The sequence below is a fragment of the Schistocerca nitens genome, chromosome 3 (assembly GCF_023898315.1).
Source record: "Schistocerca nitens isolate TAMUIC-IGC-003100 chromosome 3, iqSchNite1.1, whole genome shotgun sequence".
Lineage (NCBI taxonomy): Eukaryota > Metazoa > Arthropoda > Insecta > Orthoptera > Acrididae > Schistocerca > Schistocerca nitens.
This window is the reverse complement of record NC_064616.1, coordinates 201726127-201751473: the sequence shown is the minus strand read 5'-3', so window position 1 is coordinate 201751473 and position 25347 is coordinate 201726127. Positions and strand designations below refer to the sequence as shown.

At 36.5% G+C, this 25347-nt stretch overlaps 1 protein-coding gene across 2 annotated transcripts in view; it reads right to left on the bottom strand.

Moving 5' to 3' along the window:
• LOC126248147 (WD repeat, SAM and U-box domain-containing protein 1-like) overlaps positions 1 to 25347 on the bottom strand; it is a 195236-nt gene that overhangs the window by 45161 nt on the left and 124728 nt on the right. For both annotated transcript variants that reach the window (XM_049948883.1, XM_049948882.1), the window contains exons 12-14: positions 20976 to 21175; positions 15089 to 15321; positions 1047 to 1137 (exon numbers count right to left, since the gene is read on the bottom strand). In XM_049948883.1, the coding sequence (XP_049804840.1) occupies positions 1047 to 1137; positions 15089 to 15321; positions 20976 to 21175 (524 nt within the window). The remainder of the gene's footprint in view (positions 1 to 1046; positions 1138 to 15088; positions 15322 to 20975; positions 21176 to 25347) is intronic.

The window sequence follows — 25347 nt, the reverse complement described above, 5'->3', positions numbered from 1 at the left end:
ATCACAGCATGTGAAACAAACCTTGCACACAGCTGTCTTGTTCAAATCATATTACAAGACTGACAGAATGACTGTTTTGGAGAAGCACAATTTTTTTTCCCTTATCATCAATGACTTTAGTGCTTTATCAACTTAGTGAAAGCCGTGACACACTTAATTGTTCGACTTGTCATCAGTTGCCCACTGTGTTCATCTTCCTTCACTGTACATCCACACTCACAAAAACGTTTCTGCCACTCCAAAACAGTTTTCCAACTGATGCACTGTACACCTTCTAAATCAGTTCACATGTCTTTGTTACTGAAAAATTACCATTACAGCAATATGAATGACTTAAATATTCATCATGCAGGAGCTAAGTAAGAAATGAATGTAGTTAATGAACTCCTATTTTCACTATGAAAATGTGTGTTTTCTGAATAAATAGAGATCTCACTTATTAGATGTTCGTGCAAGCTGACATATTGCTCTTTTCATTGTGGAAACATTGCAGCTTCCCAGAATTTATCAAAACATATTTAGCACTTGCAGATAAACAAATATTTCCTACAGAACTTCAAGAATTGTTTACACACTTTTCCATTATCTCACAAAAAATCAATACCATTACAGAGGATGTAGTGCTTCTTGCACAGATCTTTACTGCACTTTACCCAGCAATTAATGAAACTCTTAACACTTCAAAAATTGTATAGTTCACAGTTTCAATTTGTGGAGTTGATAGAAACCTGGTCTTTGAAAAGAATTCCTGAACTAGGTTCCAATTAAAGACACTGCAACAATTCTGTATATTCCTGTATTTATACAGTAGCAGGCTATCTGCACATTTACAGATAACTTACATTCAGTATTGTAAATGACATGTAGTAACATATATCAAGGTAAGCATGCAGACAAATGAGAAAGTGAAGAAGAGCAGAATTTTTGACAAATATAAAAGGCTAATGAAGCTCTGTGCAATTGTGTCACATTGTGAAACAGCGATATCAACATAAATTTCAAACAATTACAGAATAAGATTTTATCACTGAATGCAAAATAAATACCTGTAGCAAACAGATTAGCATCTGTGGAAAAAGCACAAGTTGTAACCATGCTGTTATGATTTTCTAATACATGAAGGCATTCTCCAGTGTACTGCATGGAGAAAGAAAGAAATAAATGTTGTTAATCCTTGACTGTACATATAAAACATAAATTTACAATACATAACTGGCAATGATTATCATAGTCTGAGTACAAAATATAATAAGTATTTAGTAAGGAAGCAAATAAAATAACTATTCAGTACGGCAGCAAGATCATTCAATAATTATTGGGGTACACAATTCCACGTAGAAGTAAAAATATGCCGAGTTCAACACATAGCAATTTATCTTTATATCTATCACTTCTAAATGAGAATTGAACTTCTTCATTGTAAAAATAACTGTTTTTGTGTCATTACCAAACCTTCAGAAAAAAAAAAAATGGAAAATCAATAACAGTGCAGAATTCAACAACTGAAGGGTTAATTATGAGACACTAGTCAGAGTGAGATAACCAACCACATGAGAAAAAGATGTACCCAATAGTCATACAGAGCCACAAATCTTTATCATTTCAGTGTTTCTCTCTTTACGGCCCATTTACACTCCTTCATATAATTCAACACAAAAAATGTCAAAAATTTTAAATTCAGAATGTTCCATATTTACCATCCACTATTTGATATTCAATAAACCATTTGCACAACTATTTTTTTATGACGAATAAGTCAGTTTATAGGATATATAAACATTATTTTTTTGTATTATTGAGTATATGATACACATTTAAATGTTCCTAAGGGCTTAAATTTACTAAAATGAACATATAAACCTTTTACATCAACATGTTACAGATGAAAAACACTCAAATGTAATAACAAACCTAAACATCTTTACCTTCTATACTACACATTGCTACTAGATTTTAATTAAAAAATCATCTAAAGAATATAAAGTGCAGTCCAAAAGAAATAATTTCAGATTAGATTTAAAATTTGCTGCAGTGCCTGTCAGATATTTTACGTTACTGGTAAATGGTCAAAAATCTTACAGCTGCATAGTGTCACCTTTCTGTACCATGGGAAAATTTAATAATGGATATGACGTTACTTTTTTCTAATGTTACAGATGCAGAAAATTACTATCTCTCTCTCTCGCATTCAAGTTGGCCCCAACAGGTCAGTTCAGTGACACTTCGGCCTCCACAAAAAAACTTACATATAGTAGTTAAGCATGCAAGGTATGTAAAAATCAAATTTTAAAAAGTGTATTACGTGTAACATCTGGTTTCATGACAAGTGCACGAAAGCTGACTTAAATTTTTTAAATGACAAGCTTCCTTGGTCGTGCCGTGTATGTGAGCGTGACAAACATGTAGACTTGACAAACTCATTGAGCTTTAAAAATGATATTATAAGGATGCTAAACAGAGACAAAATAAATTCCTTGACAGAAGAAAATGCAAAAAAATTATATGAACAAACATGTGTGTACTGAACAAAGTGTCGAAAATGAATTTCTAGTAATCGGAGATTCTATGCCTAAAAATTTAGTAGCTTCAAGCCACAAATCAGATGTTTGCCAGTGAAATAAACATTTGAAGAATGTAGTTGAAGCAAAACATAGCCTAACAGAAAGTATAAATTGTAATGCAAATTACATAGCAGTTTATATCCATGTGCGGACAAATTCCCTTTGAAGTTACACTAAAGAAAACATCATCAATGAAACAAGAAATGTGATCACAACAGTGAAAGATGTATTTCCAGAATCAAGAGCGGCAATTAGTGCCATTATCCATAGGAGATCAGTGAGGGGCAAATTCATAGACAAAATAAACGGAAGCATCACAGAACAACGTAAGAGTCTAGGAACTATATATACTTGTAGATCCAGATAAATTTATAACCTCAGATTGCTCAGCAAACCACAGATTGCTCAGTACAGGATGGGCTACATTTACATAGGTTAGGGTCAGCAAAGTTCAGCAAGATGTTTTGTGACATATGCAAAATTATAAACAATAAGGGAAACTAAATGAGAGTGATGGGGCGACAAGCTGCCTAATGAAATGAAATGTAAAAATCCATCCAGAAAATCCATTACAACAGGTAACAGTAAAAATACATTTTTGATGCATTTAAACATCAATGGCTTACACGTGAAACATATTAATGGTAGAGAGGCAAAAATTGATGATCTATAAATTTTCTAGGAGACAGGGAGAAATATATCAGTCCTTTGCCTAAATGAACATTGGCCTACAAAATACTGCATCATAATTCTTACTAAATTAGACAAGTATGTTGTACTTGGTAGCTTTTGTAGAAGTAACAAAATTCATGAGGGTTCCTGCATAGCAATTAAAAATTCTTTAACATATGAAGTAAGAGAAAATTTTAATTTTCTAAATGATGAAGACATATGAGGGTTGGAACTTATATAGTGGCAACTATTTATTCACAACCGATACAAAAGAGTTACATGTTTGCCCCTGTTACTGTCCTTCAAAGTAGTCACCAGTATTGTTTAAAACCCGTTGCAGCAATGTGGAAGGCGTAGTATATCGTTAGCAGAGCCTGTTCTATTGATGGTGCGAATGGAGCGGTCTACTGTCTGTCGAATTTCTGGAACAGTTCTCAAGTGAATGCCACGAAGTGGTTCCTTCATCTTTGGAATCAAATCAAAGTCACAAAGACTTAAGTCCAGGGAGTGTGGTGGATGGTACAGTACTTCCCAGTCCCACCAACAGAACAGAGCAGCCTCAGCTTTTGCACTGTATGTGCCCATACATTGTTGTGCAAAATGATGGGTGGGTTGCCCAGAAAGTGTTGCTGTTTCTTTCGCAAAGCTGGTTGCAGGTGATGCTCCAAAAATGAACAGTAATACCGGGCACTGACAGTCTACCATGGAGAAATGTAATGCATTACGATAACACCATCACAGTCGTACACAAGAATCACCATAACTTTAGACCGTTCCATTCGCACCATCAACAGAACAGGCTCTGCTAATGGTATACTTTGCCTTCCACATCACTGGCAATGGGTTCTACACAATGCTGGTGACTACTTTGAAGGACAGTAACAGGTGCAAACATGTAATTCTTTTGTATCAGTTGTGAATTAATAGTTGCCACTATTTAAGTCCCAGTCCTCATATTTGAAAGTTGCTATATAGAATTAGAGAGACAAAACATTGTAATAATTTTGATATACAGAGTCCCAAGTTAATAATCAATGAAAGTATTTCTGTTGAATCTAAGGAGTCTCTTACACAAACTAACGAAAGAGCAAAAGAAAACGATTATCATAGCTGCCGATTTTAACATAAACATAGTAAATGAATCTAGTGAATCAACAGAATTTATTGATCTGATTCAAGCATTTGCTTTCAAGCTAAACTTCACAGAATTCACAAGAGAGAGTACACAAACTGCAACCTATATAAATAACATTCTGACAAATTATTCATTTGATGATGGGAAAGAAATTCTGCATTGACTTACATATTTCTGATCATTCTGTACTGTTTTTGGAGCTTGCAAAAATAAATGAACCAGCCATTAGAAAAACGTGCATCAAACGATGCTTCAGTAAGGAAAATATAAACTTATTTTATTGTAAGCTTAAAGAAGTAAACTGATCAGTGGATCATTGTACTACAAGTTCTAAAAATTACGACAGATTCCCTGAGAGCTTTTTGCATCTTTTTAATGTAATATTTCCCCCATAGTCTGCCATAAAAAAATAATGAGCAAACTCAAATGGATAACTGCCGATATAAAAATGTCAAGTCGCAGAAAAATAGTTACACAATGAATGAAAAGTACTATGAATTTCAATTTTATAAACTATGTAATAAGGTATAGAACTGTATTTAGAAGGGTGGTAAAGGCAGCAAAAAGTGGCACACAGAAAATTCGTTCTGAACCACACAAATAAATCAAAGGCAATATGGTCAATCGTAAAGTCTTAACTTGGTGTAATAGCCAGCAGTCCACAAATTCTCAAAATTAAGATAGGTTACAAATCCATAGTAAATCCCTCAGAAATATCAGAATATTTCAATAAGGTTTTCATAAATGCATCAAAATCAGATGCTGATTTAAGTGGTAAGTTTAGATAACATCCAACTCTTTGGTTTCAATCAGGGCAACAGGAAAGTTTTACCTCAATTTGAACAAATTCCAGTTACAGATATGAAAAAATAATATTCTCCTGTAAAAACAAACAAAAAATGAATGGATAACATGAAATACCCACTAGAGTAATTAACCCTTTCAGACTCTCTGGCTACAATTGTGTACATTAATGTTTGCTGTGTAGTAGGTGCAATAGAAATATTTTTCCTCATTGGAAACTACCTGTACACATTTGTGAATGTTCAATCTTTTCCCCAAGCACAAGTACTGCCACCCGTCGGGCACAACAAGTTAATGTAGTAGTACACAGTAGCTTCTGCTCATACTTGTTGCCGCTGAATACAGGAAAGTGTTGGTTAGTTACATCCACTGTATAACTGAATATTATTATTATTATTATTATTTTGCATGGTACTTATTGAATGGTCAGTTTATTTATTACAGTAGTCAATATTTCAAAATTAATTATTTTAGTCCATAAAAGTGCACAAGACATATTTTGAACACAGGTTCATATGTGTGTATAAATCTTGCATCTAAAATCATTAAAAAATCACCTAGATCAGATGAGATAGTAAAGAAAAATTTTCCTTCTTCCAGAAAAATTCATGTCTGGAAGGGTTAAAGTAGTTCATCTGAAGAAGGATGCTTCCCAGATGCTCTTAAGTTTGTAGTAGCAAAGCCATTATTCAAGAAAGGCTCAAAAAAGGCGTAGGAATCTATCGATAAGTACGTCTTCTCCCAATATTTTCAGAAGTATTTGATAAAGCTGTTGCAGACCAGATCGAAAATTTCATGGCAAAATCTAATATCATCGCATTAAATCAGTTCAGCTTCCAGAAAGGGAAGAGTAAAATATGTGCCAACAAGAATTTGTTGCGAAAATTTGCTTGTATCTGGACAAATCCCAGAAATTCACAGGAATTTTCTGTGACCTCATGATGGCTTTTGCCTGTGTAAACCACACACTACTGTTACATAAATTAGAAAGATACAGAATAAATGGTAGTGCTCTGAAATGGTTCAAATCATATTCAACGTATAGAAAGCAAAGAGTAGCTGTAATGTCAGGTAGAGGAAATTGTTTCTCAGAATGGAAAATTAATTCACAGGGCTTCCCACAAGGTTCCATGTTTGGTCCAATTCTGTTTTTATGTTATGTGAATGATTTCCCACTAAATATAAAATTGCACTCACTTTATTTGCAGATGACATGTGTACTCATTCAAAGTGACACCACAGAACAAATTCCCCAAATAGTCACTGACACTCTAAATAATTTATAACATTGGTTTGATATAAATGGATTGGAAAAAGCTACCTCACACAGTTTAAAACTAAACAGTCAAAATCATGTGAATCCCAAATTATCCATAAAAATCAGGGGAGTAGAATCTGTCAAATATCTGGAGATATTTTTAGAAAAAAAAATTATCCTGGTCTTCACATATAAGCTACTTGGCAAACAAGCTAAACAGTCTAGCATTCACAATGACTGTTTTGTCCTATGCAAGTGACATTGACATAAGGAAAGTTGTTTACCCCAACTACTTTGAAGCTGCTGTAAGGTATGGAACAGAATTCACAGAAAACCATTTTCAACATACGTATGACACAAGAGACAAAGATAATTTCATTTTGCCATCTCATAGACTAACACTCTACTCCCAGACTCCTCATTACATGGCTATGAAAATTTATAATAAATTAAAAATGAAAATCTTTCACAGTGTGGAAATAGGTTTACTGAAGATAATATTACACACCACCCTAGTGCAAAAATGTTATTATTCACTCATGGAATTTTTAAATGATGATGATGAAGATTTCTTTGTAGAGTAATGAAACAAATTTTCAATGATTTTTGTAAGTTAAGATTGGTCTTGTTCTTTGTTTGACACACTGAATTTATCTCTGGTACCTTATCTATATAGATAAATCTCCTATACGCTAAATCAATGATTTATGTATGTTCGTCATGAGACAATAAAATTCTGATTCTGATTATTTATGAAGCATTTGTTTGTTTGGATTTAGAATAACGAACATGGTGGTTTTTAGTGTGAACAAAGGTTCAAATTTATAGGTATTCCATAACTGTGTTAGTCATAAGATACAATATTAATTTTAAGCTATTTATCCAGAACAACAGAGCACATACACCCAAAAAATAAAGAAATGAAAAAAGTAGCTTGCTGAACACTAGTACAAGGATAGCCACTGTGAGTCACATTAAAATCCATGCTTCAAAAACTTGGGGAGGAATACTGAAGCTTATATAATTTTGTAACCTAAGACACATCCAACTGACTGCCACTTAGAACAAATGGCATGTTCCTAGCCGAGCCACTAAATGCTGTCTCCTCAGCATAAAAACCACGTTCAAGTGAAACATGGCATACTGTTACAATAGAAACATATGTGTCACATTCCAGAAGTTCTTTACAAGGCAGTAAGAAGCCACAGGTTATAAGTCAATGCCCTAAGCAAAGGTGAGTGAGAATGATCTCATTTCATCTTAGTGACTGGGCAGAAGCACTCCACTGCTGAGTGGTTGGTTTAACCATTCAAAATCTATTCTTCACTCACTACCAACTATCTTCTTTTTTGCATATCTATGAGTGTGCACACTAATGACACCACTGATGGCAGCAAGTGATGGAAGATAGATTGAGTGAGTGAGTGAGTTTACAGGGTCCAGATAGTGCACATGCTTGGATAGGAGAAGAGTGGAGAAAAAACCAGCTGTGTCATTTTAAAAGGAACAGTCATAGCATTTGATGAAAAATGTTCACAGGCAAAAGATTTTGGCAAACGATCACATTGTGTAAGGTATCCTTGCCTTATTGTGATATTTTGTCTTACATGTAATCCTTGGAGAGTAGCAATGAGTAATGGCCACAGTGCTGACCAGTTGTTAAGGCTGCATTCCTAGTAAAGTGATACACTTATAGCAATGATGAGAGTAGGTTGAATGCAGAAGTAGATAGAATATTAAGCAAAATAACTGCAAGCATATATGTATGTTGGTGATATTGAGTTTAGTGTAGTTGGCGCATGGTTCCTGAGGCTAGCAGTTATATAATTTGCTTTTGTTGTCTAATGTTTAAGACAAAATTGGTATGATGTGTGTATTATGAAATTTTATACATGTGTACTTGTACTGAGGAAAAAGGACAAGTTTCAGTGTAATGAATAGAGTTTTGATATAATTTCTGTATGTGAAGAATTCTTTCTTTCTTTCTTTCTCACGAGCAACATACTGTATGACTTTGTAATCGACCATTTGGTATTTACTAGTGTCCTGCACCAATAAAGCCTTTACTGTTGCCATCACAAGGTGTGCTGATGAACTGACTGCCTAGGAGCAGGTGCCTCCCCCTTCCCTCTCACCTGCTACTCCTGTACAGTCTTCACCCAGAGTGGTTGCAACTTTATCATCTTCTCCACTCCCTACTCCCCCGAACACACCACTTCATCTGCAGTTTGCACCCAGGGATGCATGCTAGCAACATTTCCACAATCGTTCCACATTAAAAGAAAGGGGGAGACTACCACATCAAATAAACTACTAAACCACAAGAATGAGCAGTTTACAACAGGAGTAGCTTCCCATGCCAATTTAAAAAAATAACTTGGCCAAGTTTAAAAACACATTACACTGTTAAAATAAGTGGTACCAAACTGGCATAGAAACTTGGAATGAGAAAAACAGTATTTGAAAGAGTTACAAGATTACAGTTATGTTAGTTAGTCAGCTGACCACTTAGGCTATTCGAATGAGGAAAACAGCAGTTATATGAAACAGTTAATAGATTACAATTACATTACTTAGCGAGCATCAACCTCCTCGAAGAAGACTGTGCAGGCTGGTGTAGCGTGTAGAAGCACATCTGCAAAGGCACTACAGTCCGAGACTACTATAATGCAGCAGACCACACTGTCTGTGACGCCAGAACAGACTAACGGCATGTCTAAATCCGGGCCACCACTGCACGCTCAACACTGCCACCGCTCAGCAATGTGGCTAAACCTGAGTAAATGTGTTGTAGTACACGAGCAATGTGGGTATCACAAAACAAGGTGGTAGAATAGAAAAATAATTCCAGAAGACCTGCTGAGCATGGACTAAGAAATCTAAACAGCCAGAAACTTGCAACTCGATTCGGCTCCTCTCCAATTTACAAAGGTACTAGGAATGAGTCAGGAAGGGCAGTGAGCCTCTTATATGGCGAGGACAACACTCACTCGCAAATTTCAATCTAAGCTTTTAGATAAGAAGTGTGTTTCTTGAAGCCAAAATCCACATTAGGTGAACAAGCAAAAAGGGAGCTTAATTCTATGGCCAAGAATCAGCTTCCATGTGCAACTAGATTACCACACGACATATTAATCAATTCAGGAAGACCTGAGCAATCTCTACACTAAGAAAGGGCCTGATCCCAGAAAGCTATTTTGCACACACAAATTTCCCCATGCTCAAGTCAGTACACCTCACCATAAATTCAAGCCACATGACCCCCTTGATACTAGGAGAGGAGGTCATCGCTGCCCAAGCAGAATCAGACACAGCTCACAACTGCACATGGCAACAACTTGCTTCCCCAATTGCAGCACCACCACCATGCTCCCTAGTTGAATAATACACTCTATAATGTGGTTGCGAACTCATGCAGATAAGGTGTGCAATTTCTAAAAGGAAAGGGAGCTCACCATGATCATTGGACATTACCACACAGAGACTGTGTCATACTTGTGGTGAATTATCTGGAAAGATAGGATGAATTCTCTGGAAACACCAAGTGAAGATGGTCTCCCACCCATCCAACTAAAACATGGGCACTGCTTGATATTGTCAAGGAAAGCTCAGAATATGGAAGTCCAGGGTCTATTAGATCCCCTACCAATGTGGCATAACATACACAGATCAGATGGTGCATACTGCTGAACATCTTTGCTGAGAACATCAATTGCACACCAGACTGCAGCAGACTAACAAGTCAGCAGTCATGGAACATTGCCTGATGGAATCACATTGAATGGATTATGACTATACTAAGATTCTTACACAGACATCTAACTTCTGGGAGTGTGCCATTAAAGAATCTATCAGGTTAGGAGTATGGGAACAGCTCTGATCAAATGTGATAGTGGCTACATCCTTACAAAGGCCTGGAAACCAACACTTAGTCTGATTAAAAAGAGGGAGAAGATAGCCAACAACGAACTGATTCTGGGAGCAGGCAGAGTGACACCTGAGATGCTGCCAGCCCATGTCCCTGGGCACGAACAGCGAACAGAACATGTCGAGGGGAGAGGAAAGGAGATGATGGATGTGTCCCCACTGCTGGGTGCAAACAGTGCATAGAGCAGTATGTTGAAGGGAAGGGGAAGATATAAAAGCCCCATAAAGCTCCTACACAGGCAGTTCATTAGTGAACCTGATGATGGCTATGCAGTCACTTGCCAAAATATTTTGCCCATTGGACACTGACATTCATTTGTGAAGTATTACATCATGAACTACATGGGGAGAAGTTGAAGAATCACATCTGAACATTTGTCTAAAACAATTTAGGGAAGCCACAAAAAAACAAAATCTGGATGGAAGTTTGAACACTGCTTCTCTCTAATGAGAAGACAGTGCTTTAATCAATGAACCAAGTCGTTCGCTTAGTGCTGGGGAAAGTTGCGAACTGCCAAGGTGCTTTCTTTACAAACATTTTTGGTTGCTGTGTCAGGGACCTTAATGCAACAGATTGCTCCGCAGCAAGCACTGTGTCACCTCATTACCCTGTTTCGCAAGAGAAGAGTGCGCCTTGTATGTCCTGATCTAGAATCTCTGATTGCTACGTTCTCTGAATACTCTTGAAAGTGCTTTTTGAGTTAGAATAGATGACAAAGCTTTTTCATGGATACATCTCATCTGCTAGCACGAATGTTGTTTACTTTTACTAGTATGAGATTCCTCTGAACACTGGGAAGGCAACAGGACAGCCAACTAAGTCAATTGTTTGGAGCCACCAGTACAGCACAGTATAATACCACAATGTCATTGTGGTTTGCTTGTTTATATGCTTAATAAAAATTGGAATATTTGACTCTTTGTGTAAAAGTAACTTTAATTTTTTCTTGGGGTGTTATGATAGGGTATGAAGGCTGCTGGTACCAACACTAAAGGCTTTGTGACGCTTTGAGTGATTGAGGAATAGTTGCTTCTGTGAAAGAGATGGTGTGGGAGTGGAAGAGGTTGGGAAGGGGGGAGAAGGAACTTTCATGTTGTGTTGACCTGTGAGGAGCCACAGTTGGATCTTTTAGAGATGGCTTGCCACCTTTGGGAAAGATGCTACAAACAAGGTTTACTTTAAAAGCCCCCTTGTTGCTAGTCTGGCACTCTCAAGTTTATTGCATATAGCATTGTCAGGTATGAGGTTTGGTCTAAGTCACATATGCCACACACATAATTTAATCAGGACCACAAGAGTACTTTGTAAAATACACCAATTTCGGACACAGCTCACATGAAATCGATGAAAGGACCCTCTTGTGTGATCCTCTGGCCTTGGGGCCAGTCAGCAGGTGACTGGTCAAGCTCGTGGCATAACACCAAAATAATTATCACATAAGGAAGCAAACAGTGACTAAGTCACACCTACAGCAATGACATGGATATGGATACCATCCACTCTTTAAATTACAGTTTTTATTTGATATCAACGAAAGCAATCAATTTTTGAAAATGTAATGTAATTAGATGGATAAAAAAATCTCACAAGAGGCGGCAGGAGAACACACATATACAGGTATTAAAGTTTGCAAACTGTAATACCTTTATATGTGTGTTCTCCTGCTGTTTCTAGGTGAGTAGATTTTTTTATCCATCCAATTTTTTTTTTTAAATTATGCTTTTATAATGTGTTTGAACCTTGACAAATTACAAATTTTAATTAATTATCTCTAAGGAACAGTATTCTCACGAAACAAATAAAAATTACTATTAATTCAAATTACTATTAATTTTATTCAAATGTGACAGATGTACCAGATTCTGCCTGTTAGCAATAGCCTTGTGGGTTACATTAATATAGTGGATCCTACCAAACCACTAGTTTATCCTGTGACGTAGTATATAAATTTTTCTCGTAGTTGAATAGTTTACTCTTCTAACTGATACAGTCAGGTACTTTCTGCTACATACTGATGATGGTATTCACTGATGTACTTTATAGAGTATTTGTTGATTAGTTATTCTACTGTTGTCTACAGATCTGAGGATTTTCATGTTGAACCAGAACAGGTCATTTTTAATAATGAATACAAATAAAATCTGTTCAACAATTCTAATGTATATATTTGCCCAATTTGTATCTGACAGTTGCATAATCATTTAAAAATGAAGTGTTTCAATAAAATTATCATGTTTCATAGAAGTGCTAGCTGTAAAGCTGCCTTAACTCCTGTACCTCCATGTAGTGTCATAAGCTTCTTAATGTCAAAGAAAATGATTATCAAGTGCTGTTTGTGTAAGTAATTTTACTGTACAGCCACCTGCAGTAGGGTCAGACAATCCAAGGTAGGTCAAATACTTCCTGATGCCACTCTAGAAGTGATAGTCTGCTGAAGGACCTGCCTATGCAGTTCGCGATAGGAACAATTAGTTGTAATAACTATTTCTTGAGATATCAACCTTCCCTAGTTTTAACACTAATCATATTTTTCTACATTCAAAGCCCTTCTTCCTCGCTGATGCTATAAAATATTATGTGCTTTGAGATAACTGGTTTTAATGGACTCCTCTACATTACTTTGTAAATTAAATGACTACTTGATTGCACAACAAAATCACAACCATTAATACATTTGTCCAGGAATGTTATGGAATAATGTAATTTCCATATCTGTTGCCATATCACACCAAAGGATGTCCAGTAAGGTAAATGGAAAGACACTGATAAATAGTTAGTCCTGGATATAAGATGTCATCTGAGTAATTAGAATTGGATCGATGGGTTGAAAAGATAAAACTACTGGGTCACCAATCTCAACAAACCACTAAAATTCTCAAAATCTATCAGCAACTGTGTAAATCTGAAGAGGATGAAAAAATCCTGGCCTTTGTCTCTGGCATGATGTACACTTAACATATGGAAATATTTTATCCTGTGTCTCCTGTTATAATTTTATGTTGACAGGACCTGTGGGCATTTACCAGTGAGCATTCATTCTGAAGTACACTAAATTAGTATTTGTAAAATTACTCTTAGTGTTCATTAAAAAATGACGATCATTCCACTTGGGAGCTGTGGAATGGTACATTAGCTTATTTGTTTTAGTTGTAAATATTTGTCATGTATTGTTGTTTTTCTGACATGTTCCACATCCTGGAGGACCTCCTCACTACGGATCAATTGGAATGAAAGTAAATCTAATCTAATCTGGCTGCTATCTACAGCCATGGCTTGGGATGATTCTTGTTTTTGTCAATTTTATATATGACAAGAGATGCTTGGCTTCAGCTAATCTAATGTATCATCATGTGATGTACCAAGGTCCACTTCCTCAGAAGTTGATATTTTTTGGAATATCAAAACCTATGACAAAGGCTAGTAAATCTTTGTTTTGCAACTGGTTGGCTGATTTTTTTCAACCACTTCAATAAAATTCTTGTAAAAAGGAACAAGATGGGCAGCCAATTAAAGTATGTTAATCTAAAATGGATAAAAGAAAAATAAGTAGAAGAATGGAAGGAGACAACCAGATATAAAAGAAAAGTAAAGAACTACGGGGTGTGGAAGGGGTGGGGATAAATGATATTGCCAATATATTCTCAGAAGAATTCAGGCAGAATGGTAAAATAATCAATCCAGGAACATCACTAACCTATATGTCTTCATATCAAAGGCCACTGATGGGGGAACAGTATTGTACCAAGTTAGTATTGAGAAATATTCAACCTTGTTATGGTGCAGCCAAATGCATTTAACAAATCTCTTCAGACACTGTTTGTCTTTCAGGTGCCAATTTCCTTCTCTCTCTCTCTCTCTCTCTCTCTCTCTCTCTCTCACCCCCTCCCCTCCCCCTCCCCTCCAAACCATATCAAAATGACAGTACAGTTTTTTGCAGTCATTTTCATGGAAGATGAATTCTCTCCCCACACAACTATCCATCTTTCAAGACACAATGTGAAATTTAAGTTCAGAGAATATGCAAGCCATTACATTCATCATGTCTGTTTCTGATTATTCAGAGTACGCCTGTTAAGCTCTTGAGAGATATGATGCATAGAGGATGCCACAACCTCGTACCCTTTTGCAAAATATAACTGAGGGACAAATGACCCAATATACATCAAAAATTCTGAACTGTCTCGTGGGAGTATCACAAACAGATGTAGATTGTGTACTGTTGACTGTAGTGGCTATACTCTATACTAATCTTTTGATTATTTGAGTAAAGGAAATTGTTATCATGGGCCAATACTGCACCAAATGCAATTTTATATTTTAGTGTCCCACATACATTTATTGAGGAGAATTCCAAGTAAATGTTTCTCTTTGTATTGTGCAATAACTAGTTGATGTCCAAGTAGCAATATCTCAACAAAAGGTATAATTCAATAGATTTATTTCACTGTACTTTATTTTTACTAGGTAGGCCCTCTGTTTTAATGGCACATGGTCTTAAAAACCAATAACATATTCAGACTTTTTGAAAGAAAAAAATATGAACAATAATGAAATTCCATAACATAATAACAATCACATTGGTATTAGTAGCAGTTGTACAAATCATACAAAGTAATACTAATCAATCAAGATGTAGCAAATCTGTCAGGAAAGATCTACAGTCTCCAGCCTGAATCAAAATATTACTCAAACCTAAAAAAGCATAATTTATGAGGAAAATTTTGACTTACTACATTCCACAGACGAGCTGTTTTGTCACTTGCTGTGGAACCAAGTACTTCACCAGCAGGAGGTGCAAAACAAACACAGGTAATGACTCCTCCATGACCAGCAAACTGTTTCCACAGATTACACTCTTCAGTTTTCTCATAAGCGTTTATAGTGATATGCCACAATTTTATGAGTGAATCCACACCGCAAGTTGCAAGCAAATATCTGTAATTGTAAGGTCCATATTCTCGTCCTATAATAAAGAATTAATTGACAAATGTACCTGTAATTAGTTATGTATGTATAAATTACAACAACCTATCCTACTAGCATTTCAATTACATTTCTATATCCTTTTTTGCATAAATAATGATAACTAAATAACTACCAATTACGTGTTTCAATACTCAGCAAAATCTTAGTTTTCTCTTTACAACATTTCCTTTCAATCAAAATGCTAATCAAATTAACAGCTATTAATATTTATTTTTATAGCCTATTTTTATTTTAATTCATGAGGTTAACCAAATAGATAAACCTTGACTTTTTTCATTTCTGAAGTCCTATGATTAGAAACGACTTTTCAGCAAACAGTGTGTGCTTTAGAGTGAATCATACATTCTACCTCTAACACCAGAATAAAAAATCAGTATTGACACTGATAATCATGAGGCACATTCATCTGTAAAGACATTTTTTTTCATATTAAGAATCAGTAAGTGATATGCACACAAAACGAAAAACGGAAACCAAGAAGAGTTCCATCTGCACACTGCCATTTGCCTAACAGCACACGTACAGCATTGATGCACACGAAATACAACACGCAGTTTCTGCATTTACATTGGGAACATATGGAAGAGGAAATATTTCTTCAAAACTTATGCAAAACTGGTCCTATTGGCATTCTAGATCTGTTCCATAAGATACTAATACTTTTCTGCAAATGGAATCTGCCGCTTTTACCTTTTGCTATAGCACATATTGACTAAGTGGCAAACATTGTCAGTGGTCTTTGAAGCTGAGTAGTTATTATCCAGACCTTCAATGGGAGGGTACCAAGTTCAGCTCCCAGTAATTTCCCCCCCCCCCCCCCCCCCCACATTTCCCTTATAATAGGAACATTTTTCTGGCTTCAACAACTTAGTTAATAGCCGGCCAGGGTGTCCGAGCAGTTCTAGGCGCTACAGACTGGAATCGCGCGACCACTACAGTCGCAGGTTCGAATCCTGCCTTGGGCATGGATGTGTGTGATGTCCTTAGGTTTGTTAGGTTTAAGTAGGTCTAAGTTCTAGGGGACTGATGACCTCACAAGTTAAGTCCCATAGTGCTCACAGCCATCTGAACCATTTTTGAACTTTGTTAATACAAATGTGCTCAACTGTGCTACATAAAACCCATTCCTTCTTTACAATGATGAGCGGTTAACCACTCAAAGTAAATGAGGCAGAGTGTTGGCTGTAAATCAAAGATGGTTACATCTGGAGGCAAGTGTGATAAAAATAGTTGCCATTTATGCAGTTAGCCAAACTGCATGGGATGTGTCTGATTTTCTGCAACGTAGTAATAATAAAAATAATAACAGTAGTAGCAGTAATAATAGATTAAGTCACAGGCTAGTAGAAAGCTGAAGATTAGCAACATTTGATTATTCCATCTACACTACTGTAGCTATATGAACACTGAGGATTTCTTAGGATTATGTCACTGAATTTCATCAAAGCATTTCCAACGGGATTGAAAAAGTGAGGAAAAAACTGATGTTAAATACATAATCCTCCAGTGTGATTTGAATGACTTTGTGAGAATGTTACCGCTAAACCAATGAGGCACTGGTGTTAGTGAGACAAAATGCCGAACAGATGTTACGTGACAAGGTGTAGAGGCAATTACCCTACAGGCTCGAAAGTGCAAGTTTTTTTGGTTCTAAAGGATGAAGAATTATTAGAAAAATGGAAATTGGCTATCCCCAGGGACAATTTAACAATCACCAAAGGCAAGTCATTATATTTCCTTTACGATTATAGTGTAGAATGAAGTTAATAACATGTATAATATAAATTGAGTTAAAAACATTATAAAATGTCAAGCACACCCTTGTGTTTACACATCTCCTAGCAATTACTGTGTTATTGTTTTCTAAGAAAATTATGTACATACACAGAAAGCTGGTGTCACCACTGTAGCCTTTTGTGGAATCAGCAGCATTTGTTTCCTTAAAACTCTAAAAACAAAGCCTATAATGCCAAATACATTTTCAAAAACCCTTATTGCTCTAAACAATCTATAAACACAAATGCGTTGTCAACTATTTTTGTGATGCAGATCTGCAAATGGCTTAATGATATTTTCTTCAAAGCCAAAGGCTCCATCTGCTACAAAAACATGTGGTACATGCCTATTCGTACCAGGAAGAGGAAATGGTGGTGGTATTTGCAGAGTTTGGTTCTCTAACATACTGCAAAATGTGTTGTCATTAAGTAAACCACCATCCAAAATGTGACCTTGTGTACCAAAATCAGCACAGATTATTTTGGAATTAACATCAGCAATTGCCAGCAAAATAATGCTGAAGGGCTGTTTATAATTAAAATTGACAATTCCACTACTGGGTGGTGCCACAATGTCAAAGTGCATCCCATCTATAGCTCTCAAACACCTGGGGAAATTCCATTTTTCTTCATACCCTTTGGAATTTTCCAGCCATTTGTTTTCACTCAAAGAAAACAGCAAAGAAAGTCATTTTAATTTCATTTACATATCGACTCTCTGGACAAAAACTGTTAAATACATTAGAATATCTTGAATACAGTGTGTCATTCACTTTGCTTACAAATGTGTTTTATTTTTTGAAGGTCAACAAAGCCCCACTTCCAGAAGGAGAAGAAATATTTTTCATTTGGATGATGATGAGGTGGATGAGCTTATTTTCAATATGCCTCCACAAGAAGTTGTAGAAGTCGAAAACCAACTCCTAATGGCAAAGAGCATGAAGAAATTGCAGATGCAAGTGGCAGTGCATGTCCAAGTTGAAGCAAAAGTGCTAATTTAAGTAGTCATAAAAGAAAATGGAAACAAGCAGAAGGAGACAGTACATAAGGTTTAATAAAAATATTAAAGAAAGTGGTAAAAAATTTAGCAAACAGAAAATTGGACCAGATTAGCCATGTAAGTGGAGCAGTTGCCAACAAACTAAGATATTTGTTTGAGAATGTCCATACTAGAATAATGGTCAAGTTGGAAAATGGAATTTATAATTGTTTGGAAGAGGCAAATTTTGATTTGATGAATGTGCTGAAGGAAAGTAATGTATAAGAATGAATAAGATAAAATACAAAATAAATATTGTCAGCTATGTTCATTACGAACAAAGCGTTATCAGAAATTTGATCAGTATCACTGGCTGAAGAAAGCCAATCGCTAAAAAACACTAAAACTATCTCATCAGTAGCAAACTTTTGGAAATTCATTTCCTTTGCAGAGTTTATGAATTATTGGTTAGCTTCTCCTCACCAGTAATATAAACTGCTTTTCAGTAAAGAAGTCATGATATATTTGTCTTTCTTGAGAATTGTTGGAGATAATACCGTGCTTTTCACATTAGATATTTCAGTTTCATGTAAACAATATTGATCATTCATGGGCAAATTAATATGAAATTTAACAATTCTTTTAGAGTTCACAACTACTGAAGCTGATTATGGTACTCTACCAAAAGAAAACATAATAGCTCAAATTATAGAAAATCAAACAGAACAGTAATGCTCACAAATGCTATTTTATCACTCTGTATGAAATTATAGGACAAGGCATATTTGCCAGCTTCACAACAATGAAAAAAATTAATAATTTTATTATATATTATATTATTTCTATATTATAGTTCTTACAAATAAGAAATTTTAATTACTTTTATCCTGCCTTCACTTCTTGGGATAAAATTTGTACAATGGTTGGTTGGTTGTTTTGGGGAAGGAGACCAGACAGCGTGGTCATCGGTCTCATCGGGGTAGGGAAGGATTGGGAAGGAAGTCGGCCGTGCCCTTTCAGAGGAACCATCCCGGCATTTGCCTGGAGTGATTTAGGGAAATCACGGAAAACCTAAATCAGGATGGTCGGACGCGGGATTGAACCGTCGTCCTCCCGAATGCGAGTCCAGTGTCTAACCACTGCGCCACCTCGCTCGGTCGTTTTGTACAATGGCCTCACAAACTCACAGAATAATATTGCAAAGTGAGTTTTTTGGTATCCTATGCAAGTACATTAAAATGGAAAAGGAACCCCCAGTGGCCAAAAATCTGAGGGTCACTGCCAACTGATCCTCTGGTGGAATCACTTCTCAAATGTCTGTGTTGGTGCTGAACACAAGAGGAGCCACATGAGACAGCAAACTACCAAAATATTCCATGCTCATTCTCACACAAATTTTGAAATAAGCACCATCTTCAAGAGTTAACTCTTTAATGAGTATAGCATTGCATAAGCTCCATGAGTAAACCCATTTGTGAAGGAACTCTCACTGCCATCATCTGTGCTTCCTTTGTCTTCGTTTCCTTTCTTCATCCAACAGAGCAAGTGCACCAGCACATGAAAATGTACAGTCTTCCATATCATTTTGGGATGCTTATCACAAATTCTGAACAGCTCTGCAGCACCAAATACACTCATACAAACCACCAGGCGAAAAAGCACAGTCAGACATGTATGACTTGGAAGTAGCGTGCTCCTACAAGTTGCAATACATGTCCCAGAGAGGCGTATACATGTCACACATACTTGTGCTGATACAGATCCAAGCTGTAAATGTACCTTAATGTGGTGTTCATTCAGTTTATAACAGAAATTTTGCTCAGAGACTAACACTACAACAATGAATAAGTTTACACTTTTTTACACTTTCCAAAGCAAGAGCAGCAGCATGTGCAAAGTGTGATGTGGTTGCAAACACCCAGTCCATGGCCAGCCTACATCAGTCGGCTGCCAGTATCCAACAGCATCAAGAGCAAACTCTTGAGCACCTCTTTCACAAAAATGTTATTGGACAGATTTGCTATTGCTGTCATATCAGACAGCAAAAAGAGTCTCGGTCTGGCACACAGTTTTAATCTGCCAGGAAGTTTCATATCAGCGCACACTCCACTGCAGAGTGAAAATCTCATTCTGGAAACATCCCCTAGGCTGTGGCTAAGCCATGTCTCTGCAATATCCTTTCTTTCAGCAGTGCTAGTTCTGCAAGGTTCGCAGGAGAGCTTCTGTAAAGTTTGGAAGGTAGGAGACGAGGTACTGGCAGAAGTAAGGCTGTGAGGACGGGGTGTGAGTTGTGCTTGGGAAGCTCAGTTGGTAGAGCACTTGCCTGCAAAAGGCAAAGGTCCCTAGTTCGAGTCTCCGTCCGGCACAAATTTTTAATCTGCCAGGAAGTTTCAGCAAAAGAGATTATCACTATACTTCCATCAGGCAAATGAAATGCATTGAAAAATTACAGAAGAAATGTTTCAGATGAGCAATGTCACGCTTGCACTGCCCCTCATTTACCGCTACACAACACGCAGATACAGCAGAGGAACAGCTCAAGCAGATGATATCACTTCCTCCAGATACTGTCACATCCTAAAATGTTGGAAGGTTAATCAAATGGCTGGATTTGGGATTCCAATTATTGCCATGTTTATTGTCATCTTAAAACAACAGTCACTTTGGCAGCAAGGTTTTTATGTCAGAAACTGTACATACAGTGCCCACTGTGTAATGTGTACAACATTATTGTGAAAGTTTTCGTAGTTTTCCACATTTATGCAGTCTCATTAATGTTACCTAATTGCCCACTGTTTTAAAAATATATTTAAAAGGTGAACATTATCACACACAAAATTATTGTTGTGGTACTGCAACTAATAATGAAAAACCAACCTGCTATTCCCTCTGAGGGAGAAAAGTCACAACTCTGAACACCCAAATCATGAGCAGCTTCCTGTGTAATAAGGCACTGATCCAAGCAAGGTGCAACACACCATAATTTAAAGTTACCATCTGAGCAAACAGTTACAAGAAACTGGCTATCTGGTGAGAAGGCTGCATCTACGATAGCATCACTGTGGCCCTCACATGACCTGTAAATAATATAGGCTAGGTATGAAAATGCAGCAAAGCATAAAACTACACAAAACATACAACAAATACAAATAATGAACTGTGTGTCTCTCCCATGTTAGTGGCTCCTTCTGTGTATAAACTTTATATTTCATTTTTAAAATAAGTTTTTGCATGATATAGTAATTAGACATCAAAATCAAAACAAGAAAAGGACATAAAATAAAAAATCGGCAGTATTTCCAATAACAACTGAAATGAACAGCTGATATAGTCCAACCAAGACATATTAAAGACTGAACCACAACAACAGCTGCAGAGAGTAACAATGTTAAGTAATTCCCTTCTAGAATAAACTAATATATACTCCGCTCTCTCCTTCAAGGGCACATTAGTTCTTACCTAACAGCACAATTAGTGCAAAAAACAGTATCTCATGGAATGCTGTCAATGGTCAATGCATATATTACTTTACAAATCATGTACAAACAAGAAGATAGCATATCTAAACTTGTATGGTATTTACTTCAAACTACATAAAGCCACAGTCTCTCTCCCTTTCTTGTAAGACATTTACTGGATTCTTTTACAAAAATATCCACTTTTTCCTGATTCTTTATTTTTATTCTTCCATCACACAATCTTTGTACTGTCTCTGCATTTGTGACATTGAGATAAGTTTCTGACTTCATAACTTAAATTATTTCAATTGAGTTGAATGGGGTATCAGGGTATCACTCTAATGACAGCTGTTTGTTTTTAGAACTGACAATATTCTCCTAACTCATTGCCGCTTGCACACTGCAGTTCACAATCAACAGTGCTGACCAAACACCAGTTTTGTCAGTAATCTGTAGTTTATCTTATTCATCTGTTGGCACAAAATGCAAACAATATAGTATACCACAACTGATATAGTTCTTCAATTCTATTCTAATGAGAAAAACACATCTGTTGCGCTTATAATGAACTTTTTCACCATGATTGCCTTTATTGATTATTAATCTGTTTACTTATTGCTACAAACTTGTGCAACAAAAAAACGTAAAAGAACACATTTCAGGCACCACAGAATTAACACTTTAGTTGTCCAATTAACACATAACACAAGGGCAACACAAAGCCCAAAATTAAACATACTATAGTGGAAAAACTTGACAGTGCAGAATGAGAACACTATAAACTGGCACTTGGCCATGAGTGTAAACAACTATAATTATGACTTCCAGAGGAGTGAGGGTGGATGCATGGAAACAACCTGCACCTGTGTTCTTCATTTCTGCAAGCAGAACTAACATGTGGACATATACTCAGACTTCTAAAATTTTGCACTTGATATATGTGTTTCAACTTGGCAGCATAACAGTTTAATAAGCACAGAACAAGAGGCGTGAGGCATTAGGCATGGGGAGTGATCCAGTTATGGCACAGTAATTACTGCCAGTCATTACATGCTGTGATCTCAAAGCTTCCATGTTGCCAGCTTCATTTTGTGTTAACATAAACAACACGCACTGTGTGTAGTTTCTAACACATGCTTGTGTTGTACTACGTTTTGTTTTGCTAGCATTTAAGGAGTTCTGATACTTGGAAAATGCCACCAAAAAGACTGTTCACATAGTGGAAATCATTTGTGTCGAGGTGTGCCTCCAAAAAGTCAGGCAATGGAGTTACCACAGAGAACTCTCAAGTTTTACAAGCAGGAGGAAGGATATGTAAGTATTCATGAACAGTCATCAATTCCTGCCAACAAAGGTGTTCAAGAACAGTAGTAAGTAAGGGTGTGTTATTGCAAAAGACATAGACATGATCTGTAATGATTCTGAGCTGTCTGGATCAAATAATGTATTCCTAGCCTCTTCTGGAAAGAAGAAAAAGCAGGCTCACACTGCCATTGACTTTGATTTTTTCCAGACTGATGCAGTTCACAGACACATATATTACAGCAAGGAAAGAGTATCCTAGCGTAGCAAAGTTCCTAGCGCCATTAAAAGAAAGTGAGCTTTTCAGGAATGGGAGAAACATAAAAAATGGTGCTGAAAAATGTGGTTTTCCATTATAAAACACTAGTCGGACACAAAGTCCTGTCAGAAAAGGTGATTACTGTTATGGTTTGAAGTATTTTCTTACACGAAATTCTGGAAAAAGACATTCATTCCCTAAAAGAACTATAAAAAATGTGGGTTAATGTGGAGGAATTTGTCAGTGAATGCTGGATGCATGACACTCCAAGCAGTAGCAGTCATCATCTGATTGGAAGAGGAGCTAGATTAATTGTGGTCCATGCTGGCTATTCCAGTGATTTTGTTCCTGATACTCTTCTAGTGTTTCGGTGCAAAAAAAAACAAGTGATTAACATGAAGACTTGGATTTATTGAGGGGTCGTTGAGTAGTTCAGGAATCTTTTTTAAAAGATTCCTGTCCCTACAACACTTGTAATGGACAATCCTCCATATCATTCCATGATACTGACCAAAGCCAGAACCACAAAGAACATATAGTGCAGTGGTTACAGGTGTGAACTGTTACTGAGGATATGAGTATGATGAAGTTTCTTTTATATTCACTTGTTTGAGAAAGTATGCCTGTGAAGCCTACACACGTTGTAGATGAAATCACCAAGGAGCAGCATCATACTGTAATAAGAATACCACCATATCACTATCATTCCAACCCCGCTGAGTTAGTATGGAGTGATGTGAAGATGTACATAGGGAACAATATCAAGTCCTTTACAATAACAGAGGTGGAGAGGCTGTTGCAAGAAGCTCTTGCAACTGTGGATGCAGCCTCATGGAGGAAAAAAGTCAAGCACAATGACAAACACATTCAAACAGTGGCCATGAACAACTAATGGTTTGTTTTGGACATGACAATGATAAAGATGGTCTTGGTACTGATTCTGACAAAAGTGATGATGAGGAGCTGGATGGAACTGTGCAATCATCACTATAAACTGGTGAGTGAAAAGCTATGAACATTGGTTATTACTTATTTTGTGAACTATGCACTGTATTGTTGTAAAGGTATAGGTTGTCATCAAATGCTTATTTTATGTACTTCCTTGTTCTGTTATTAAAAGCATGTACTTTGCTGCAGTTACATCTGCATTATTATACAGTTGTTTATTTGCTGTCACTATGGTAGCCACTCCACAATGAATTCTTATGTACAAGGTTATTGCTCAATAGCTTACATTACAAGATGAACTGGAAAACCATATTGGCTGTTATGTGTATAGAGGCTGATGCTGCAGCAACATGACTATTGCAGTATAACCAGCCTACCTTGATGTAACATAAACTATCAAGTGCAATGTTTCACTGTTGCAAGAATAGGAACACATTTTCATGTTGTGAGAGTCATAATCGAAGTCTGTGGTGAACCAGGATTAGTCTCTTCAGTCATTTCAAAATAAGAAAAGAAACCAATTAGCAATGCACAACACAAAAGCATTTGGTAATGGCTACCACACAACTGTCTGCTGAGGCTGGCAGTGCTGTAATGAGGTAGTTCAGGCCCAATCTCTACCAGTATTTGATGCAACCATAGTTCAAAACACATGCCAGCTAAAACTGCCATGTTAAAAGCAGATGAATCACACCAACTCTTGACCTAGAGAAACATACCTGTTTCTTTGTTCTATAGTAAGTCCCAGAGCTGAGTCCTATGATACATTATGCAGTGTGTGTCTTATACAAATTGTTCTACCAGCTTTTTTGACTCCAGAGCATAAAGTACACTGATACGCCATTGTGTTTGTGCACTTTTTATTTTGCAAACATATTCTTATACATATTATCTCTCCAAACTGGGCTTCGTCAGATGATGTGCAACATCAACAACTGAAAATTGGTTAATTTTCAATAATAACATGCAGAAAATGAGACTACTTCAAACTACCTCTGATAAAATAGTTCAACTGGGTACAATTCACTAAGAAATAGTTTATTAGGTAATTTTATGTTTTCACATTCTGCAGCAGAATATGTGATTTTTTTATGTACCTACTCGTGTATCTGGTCTTTGCAGAACATACTTAACCACTGTGGCATATATCGTTCCAAAATATACAAATAGGTAGTGAACAGTGCACTCTAGAAGCATGAAAATCCAGATGGAAGATATGAAGAATTTTAATGGTGTGTAGATATTACATTCATTAGAGAGGGTTGTAACTCATCTTGATGAT